The sequence below is a fragment of the Gastrolobium bilobum genome, unplaced genomic scaffold, assembly GCF_033153095.1.
Source record: "Gastrolobium bilobum isolate Gb01-03AN ecotype WA unplaced genomic scaffold, APGP_CSIRO_Gbil_v1 utg4583, whole genome shotgun sequence".
Lineage (NCBI taxonomy): Eukaryota > Viridiplantae > Streptophyta > Magnoliopsida > Fabales > Fabaceae > Gastrolobium > Gastrolobium bilobum.
The window spans coordinates 9,749-18,027 of record NW_026898122.1 but is presented as its reverse complement, the minus strand read 5'-3'; the positions used below and the strand labels follow the sequence as shown (position 1 = coordinate 18,027).

Sequence of the window (8,279 nt, the reverse complement as noted above, 5' to 3'; positions counted from 1 at the left end):
TTACAATCCATAACCGACTCCCCTTTTTTTTTAAATGAAAATAATCAGGTCAACCTATATATATTAACATTTTTTTATCCGTCTTATGTTTACATTTGAAAAGATATTTTGCTACAGAAATTTGAAAAATTAAAGAACAAAAATACCTAAATTAATAACTTTTTTGTTTGAAAAGAAAAATTAAACGAGGAGTTGTGTACATGGCCTACTAATAGAAGATTTGTAGCAAAAATCAAGCCCATAGCTTTTTGTCGATGCACCGTTATATATCACCTTCATCTACTATTATTGTCACCACCTTGAGTTTCATCTAAAATAGGAAGGGTATATATTTTAATTTAGTAAATATCTAAGATCGTTCATACAGTTGTGCTGCAAATAATGAAATAAAAATTTATCTAACTTTTTGTTTTATTAAACTTTACGTTATCCTATTATTTAATCTAGTAATGATATTTGAACAAACCACAACAAATTGGACCTAATTACATACAGTTAAGTGTGGTTCAAGTTGAAATATTATAATGTCAAGGTTAAATGTTTATGGGATTGTAGGCACTCAAGCGGAATTGTATCTTGGGATGATTTTTGAATGTCTTAAGTTGTTGATTTGATTGGGTTGATACTTGTAAGATGCTGCGATGTTCAAGTTCGTATTTAAATAAATGAGCTTAAATAATAGGAGAAGATTATCTTATTCAGATCTTTTGTCTCTCTATTTATAATTTGCTGCAAAACTTGCTTGTGGGCTTAGCTTGACTACCTTTGTGTGACACTTTAATTAATATGCCTTCTAATTGGTTCATTTGAATGGTCTTCATAGTTCATAATCTACTTCCCTACGTAGGATGTCTTTTGGTGAGTTATATTACTGAGGTTTAGTTGAAAGCTTGTTTATGTCATTCAGTCGTTGGAGCGCATCTTGGGTACTACGGTAACACCAAAATCTGGGTGTGACATCGACTTTACACTATGTACTACGTAGTACATAGTGTAAAGTATAAAAAATATTTTTTTCTCTCCAGGACAATTGCAACTGAAGTGGAGCACTCCTATTTGCCGAATGTATCTACTCCCGTAGTATATTAGATTTTTCACAGTCGTTGGCTGTATGAGGTGGTGATTAGCTCCAAGCTGTTGTGTAATGTACAAGATAACATGTACGCGCACCCTACACATTTCTATCTAATTAAGAATTATTTTGTGTTTGATTCATGATGGGCTTTTGCCTTACTTCAATGGGCTTCTATTGTACTTTGTGGTCCATATTCTTGGCCCAGATCAATATTTTTTTGTGAAATTATAATTAAAGTTGTAAGAAAAAAATAATGCTATTTTTTTTCATTTGCTTCGGAACTTCATAATTAACGTCTAGAATCGTATATAAATGTGGCTAAACTTTAATGCATTAATCAGATTCACTGACCAATGCAACCTACTAAGACTATGTCGGTTCAGCTGTTCAGAAAATGAAGCCCAATTAGTGGTGCTAGATGCGAAAATAGATATTCGATGAGAGGAAGAATCAGAGTTGCACATTGTGACAAGCAAAGAACATCTCTACAATAGTGGGTTGACTAAATCTAAGGGAAGTTATACACATTCGGGGTACCAAGCGTCCATCAAACATTTGGCATTTTCTGAACCAACATTGTTCAATAAGCTCCTAACGGTGCTGAATGAAGCAACCCAACACTCTCTTGCCTTGGTAGTACATGCAGTCATGTAAATTTTAGGTGACGTGTGCTATAAGATTGTTTCTTCTCTTTGCTCTATAAGAACAATGTCTTGACCTCATATATTAGCAATGGTTGTGTTAATTAGTAATTCAAATACCATGGGCGAAAAACAGGGAGATATTTTCAAGATCTGGACTCCATTATTTTCTACTCTTTTACATTTTGCATTTAGATAAAGACCAGCCCACAAGTTAACATTTTCAAAATTTCATCTCTTTTACATATATAGAAATCTTGGATGGGTTATAAATTAATTTGGTAGGAACACATTCCAGGAATATGATTCTTATTAAAATGAATATATTCTCAATAGAGTAAAGTCATCAAATAGACCTCACGACAATAGGCAAAATCAATAGATTAAAATATTATATGCACAATATATAAATATTCAGCACTTAATATCCATGTCTCTTCCAAATATTTTATTAGGAACCAAAATATGGGATATAAATCTCAACTTCAACCCACCCCTCCCCTCCAAAACACAGAGAAAGAAACCGGGTATTAAAATAAGGAATATGGAGAAGATAAGGGAAAATCAGCGTATTAAAAACACAGGGTTACAAAAAATAAAAAACAATAAATGCAATTAAATATATCGTTTTGAATAGTGGGGAGGTGCAAGTGATGGAGCTGAGCTCAAAAACAATAACGGTTGGAGATTCTGACCTTTGATTTGTGTGAGCTTAGAAGAATGACAATTTAAAGCATTGTTTAGATGTTTCAGTTTTTGGTTTGCCATATCTGGTACAGTGGAACTCCCCGCAGGCCTAGAGATCCTCAAAACAACCTTAAATCTTAGCCGTCCAAATGAACACCGAAATGTTCTCACCCTAGTACACGTGCTTCCTATAATTCCTTGCCCCCTTTTCGTTTTTGTTTTTATTTTTATTTTTTTATATTTTTTTTCACAACCTTTTAATCTATTTTGATCCATGCATGGAATTCCCCTCCAACTATAACACCACCAACAAGAGAGAACCAAAGAGATATAGAGAGAGAAAGAGAGAAAGTCATGGTTAGTTCTGGTTGTTCTTCAGGGCCTGTTCAACGCCACCATTAGTAGCAACCCATCTCTTCAAAATTTGATTTTTCCATTGCACACACCATTAAATTTGTTTGCTTGGGGAAACGGAAATTAAGGGGGTCTCTTTTGTGGGTCTCTGATCTTTGTACTTAATAGAACTGTCACATCTGAACGCTTTGATTCTCTTCTGATCATCATCACCTGGTTAAAAAGCAAGAAGCTTCGTGATCTGTTTTCTGAACTTGATCCGAATTTGTCCCTTAGTTCTCTTTTTTTCTTCTCTCTCTCTCTCTCTCTGTGTGTGTGTGTCTCTTTCTACCCTTAACGCTGTGCCTTCACCGTTTTGGTTTCACACTGGTACATGATCAGGGAATGTGTATAGTCCTTGTAAATTTTGAGGTAAGTGTTATAGTTTGCTGATCTTGTTTTTGTTTTGGTGGGTATATTTGGATCAGATTTCATATCAATCAATGGAGGAGAGGAAGTACGTGTGCAAGTATTGCAGCAAGAGGTTCCCTTGTGGGAAGTCTCTAGGTGGCCACATCAGGACTCATATGAGTGAACATTCAACTCAAGCCAATGAACAGAGAAGTAATGCTGCTATGCTCAAGTTTGATGCTGGGAGAAAGAGGAAGAGAGATTTAGGGTCTGGAGCTGGTGCTAGTGGTGATGATGGTGATGGTGATTGTGGGAACCTCATTTATGGCCTCAGAGAGAACCCCAAGAAAACCACAAGGTTTGTGCACTCCAATGCCACTTTGCAACAGGAGAAGTTCTGCAAAGAATGTGGGAAAGGTTTTCCATCATTGAAAGCTCTCTGTGGTCACATGGCTTGTCACTCAGAAAGGGACAAGGGAAGCAACAGGTTTGAGAACAATTCTGGTTTCAGTGAGAAGCAGAAATTGGTTATGGATAGTCAATCTGATACTGAGACTTCTGCTCCAACTCATCCAAGGAGATCCAAGAGAATGAGGTTCAAGACCCTTGGTAACCATCATCCCCATTCTTCTGTTCCATTGACAAATAATGGTTCTTCTTCTGTGTCTGAGGTTGAGCAGGAACAAGAAGAGGTAGCTAGGTGCTTGATGTTGTTGTCCAAAGATTCTAGCCACAAGGGTCGTTTTGCTTTGGTTACAGAGTCTTCTGATAACAACTCTGTTGTTCTAGAGGCAAAATCACCTTCTGTTGATACAAGGGTTACTATCAAGATTGGTAAGAACTCTGTGTCCAAAGCTTATGAGCTTGTGGAGAAGAAGTTGCATAAGGATATGAAGTTAAAGTCTGCTGAGATTGATTATGCTTCTGATAATTCAGATTCTGGGTATTTCAGATATGGTCCCAAAAAAGAAGACTCGGATGATTCAAATGATGGGTTTTTCATGAATGAAGCTAAGTCTTCAAAAGTGGGAGACATGTCTGGGTTTGAGGATTATGATGTTGAATCGAGGAAGATGCTCAGCAGAGGAAGAAACAGAAAGAATGAATTTAAGAAATTGGTTTTGAAGGATTTGGACTATGATAGAGAAGATGGAGCTACAAGGAAGTTTGATTCAAGGAAGAGATCCAACTATGATTCTCTTGGTCAAAATTTAGTTGGGGTTTCAAGCAGGAAGACAGCAAATGGTTTTACCAATGGTGAAATCTATGAGCATAGAGGAAAAGGGTGGAAGTATGAGTGCTTGACCAGTGAAAGGGATAATATTAATGAATCTGATGATTCAGCATATGAGAGTGATGGAAACAGCACAGATACTGATTCTTATCCTGCTCCAAAGCCTCACAACAGCAAGAATCTCAATGGAAAGAAGTCTAGCAAGGGAAAGAAGAAATTGAAGTCAAAGAATAGCAAGGATCATGAGTGCCCAATCTGCAACAAAATCTTCAGGTCAGGCCAAGCCTTGGGTGGTCACAAAAGATCCCATTTTATTGGAGGTTCTGAAGAAAACACTCTGGTGATTAGACCAGGTGCTCCTGCTGTTCCTTGCCTAATTGATCTCAATCTACCTGCTCCTGTTGATGAATAGGAAAATGGTCATCCTGGGTTTTACATTTACTTCATTTTGATTTTGAAGTATATGCTGTTGAGGTAGCTGAATGTCTGGAACTCTGAAAACTTTTTTTGTTTTTGTTTTGTCTTTTTATCCCATATGATGAAAGCAATGGCATGTACAGACAAGTGGGTAATTGATTTTTGTTCCTAAGGCTTTAGATCCATTATTTGCTAGGAGGTAGTAGTTTCCTTTCATGGTTATGGAGCATGACAACTTACTAGTCTCTCAATTGAAAATTTCACTTCTTCATATATCGAAGTACAACTATACTTCAAGAATTATATTCCTTGGTTGCAAATGTTAGATCACCCTGCTCTGGTTCAATGAATTTTTATTTTATTTTTTGTCGTCTACCAATTCTTCATCCTCCTATGAAAATGTAGAAAACATGGCTTTACTAATTGTTGGTCAATATACCTATTCATAACCATTTACTTCAATAATAGTATTTCATTTTGAAGGGTCATGTTCTCAGTTCCTATTGCAATATGTGACCAAAACTTGCTTTTTTTTAGTTACGTACTGTTCTAAAAAATGATCAGGAACCACCATCTTTAAAGGGTACTGTGAAAATGGTTAAAAAAAAGTCCTTGGAGGTGGGAGTGGCATTCCGAAGGTTAAATAAAGGTAATGGTTTTCTTAAAAGTGAAATAAACAATTTTTATTTTAAACTTAGCTAAAGTACAAAGATTTCTCTTTGCCAAAGTATAGTTCCTTTAACATATAACTGAGCACTTGGTCAAACCCAATATGCCCGTGATATGTGCGGCGTCTAGGAACGTGAAGTTTCAGAGGCTGCTTAGTTACCTCACCATTTTTTAATTTTTAATTTTTAATTTTTGTTTTAAGTAGCCCTATTCCTTTGCCATTGTAAAAGAGCAAGTGGTTGTTGAATTATTCTTTATGTTGAAGATTTGACGAGGGATAATTAGTGTGTAGAACTATGAGGAAACAAACTTCTTTATTATTCAAGATAACATTTGTGGGTTGAGGTGGTTGTAAGGTCGCCTACTAGTTAAGGTATCAAAGCTTATAATTGCTCCATATGTACCTTTCTAACACATAGTTCTTAATAGCATGAGAATTTGTATGCCTTTTTCTTCTGCATGCCACTTCCTTTATATTTTGTTGCCTATATATTCAATTCTTTCACTCCATGGGGCGTATGAGAGGACCACTTGGATTTTATTATCTCTTGGTCGCATGTGGGCTCAATCAGGTAGAATCCAGAGGCACCAGAGAAGAATCAAATCCGTATATCAACTGAATTATATGCTCATATGGGATGTGGAAAATCATTGCAAGTGAAATAACAACATAAGGAGTGCCTTAATTTGTGCAAATAGATTGATGAGTAATTAAGAGACGGCTAGAATTTTTTTTGTATGCTCTTACTCCTTAACTGAGATATTCAATTAAATGATGAGAAAAAAGGGAATAAATATGAAAGAAATTTCATCTGGGTCTTTCATTTTTTTTTTTTTTTTTTGGTCATATACACATTTCTCTTATTTTAAGTATAGTTTGAAATGAAAAAAAAAATGGGAGAAGAAAAAAGTAGTCCCAGACTTATGATATATTTCAATAAGTTGGTCATAAGTGGTTCAGAATCATTATGCTTAGTGAATAAGGACAGGTGTTGTATCTATTACTCAAATATACAAAAAAAAAAGAAGAAGTAAATGCTAAACAGTGAACTTTTCTGACTTTTTCTTGCTAAAACAAAAATGTGAATGGTGATTGTTGAGATTGTTCTAGCCGGCCCTTTCTAGAGGGAATCACAAATCACAAAGCCATTTTGCGTTGTCAAGTAATTGGCTCAAGTTATCGACAATGCAGTTTGGATTTGTGATCATAAGAACTGATTATTCCTCTTATTGGAACATTTTTGGGTGCTGATATAAGGTGAGTGGAGCATGTGTGAGTACCCCATTTGTAGAAAAAAGCATTACCTCAGTGTTATTGTCTCATTGAAGAAAAAGTCACGGGGATATTCTTGTTTTTCAGGATGCAGATAAGGTAGTAGTTTACAAGGAATGCGTTGTTTTTTTCCATTTTTATTATTTCTCTTTCATCTGCAGTGTCAACTTTTCCAACAAGTCGCGGTCTCTATGTTAATTGTGGAAAGAGGACAATATTGTCCTTCTCGTATGAAACTGCCTGGTCCCGGATTTGTGTAAAATGCGATTACATTTTCTATTTTCTTAGGGGTGTAAAAAATGTAAATGAGCCAAACAACTTGTTAAGGGCTTATAGTTTGGTTGTCTTTGGCGTGGTTTGGCTTGACTTGTTTTAAAAATAGCATAGACTTGAACTTATTAAAATATTTTTTTAGAAATTAGGACATAAGCTGATTTTAGCAAACTTGACTTCCAAGTTCGGCTTGTATTTTTTATTAAATAATATTTTATTTTTAATAAATAATATTTTTAAATATATTAATATATTATTATTTTTTAATAAAACAATATCTAGTTGTTTTTAAAAAATAATATTTTATGATTTTTTATTTTTTCGCAATCTTCTTTGCAAACACATATTTTCTTAACCTTAAATTTTTTTGCTGTCACCGTTCTTTACCCTTCCTCTTATACTCTTTTGTCATTTTCTCAACTTCTCATCTACAATCATCATCAACTTTCAAGATTTTCGCAACTCGTAATAAATTATCATTTTTTGTACTTTTAGCTTTTTTTTTATCTCATTGACAAAATTGTTTTTTCCCAAATTTTCTATTAAAAGAAAATAACGTATTATTTTACTTACCGTTGTTGCATATTTTACGTAGTGCAATATGTCATTTTTTAAGGCTTGACAAGTCAGACCAAGTCTTGTATTTTTTTTAAAAATAAGACAAGTCAAACTTAAAAAATTTATACAAGCCTAACTCATTTAGGCTAAAACCTGGCTTGATCTGTCTCATTTCCACCGTTAGTTGTAGTCAGTGGCGAAGCCACCATAGCGTAGGTGTGGTCTCGGCTCGGGCTAAATTTTAACAAATTATACTTATTATATATAATTATATAATTAATTATAATTTGGCCCGGACTACAATTTGTAATTTGACTCTGTGTAAGACTTAGAATATTTTTGATGAAAGATTTGGGTAAGTTGTATTAGGTGTCTAATTTTAACTTGTATAAAATAAATAAATTATTTTTAGTAAAATTAAAAAAAATTAATAAAATTATAACTTTTCTCAGTGTGCTTACTCAGGTGTTCTGTATTTAATATAATTTAAATATATTATAAAATAAACTAACTAAAATTAAAAAAAATAAATACACATAATTTTTTGGCTCGGGCTCAAATTGAAGCTCAGCACCGCCACTGATTGTAATAGATAGTTTTTTTATCTAGACTTAAAAAAATAATACTTACGTGACATTAACTATACCACAGAAGTAGCATAAATAGTGTGTTAAGGAAATTGCTTTTGTTTTCATTAATATCACGTGA

General features: G+C 34.2%; 1 protein-coding gene across 1 annotated transcript; it reads left to right on the top strand.

The window, feature by feature from the left end:
- The first annotated feature begins 3,239 nt into the window (after positions 1-3,239).
- On the top strand, positions 3,240-4,793 carry LOC133312997 (uncharacterized). The gene is made up of 2 exons (XM_061514296.1): positions 3,240-4,276; positions 4,370-4,793. The coding sequence occupies exons 1-2, from the start codon at positions 3,240-3,242 to the stop codon at positions 4,791-4,793; spliced, it is 1,461 nt and encodes a 486-aa protein (XP_061370280.1).
- Positions 4,794-8,279: the final 3,486 nt, after the last annotated feature.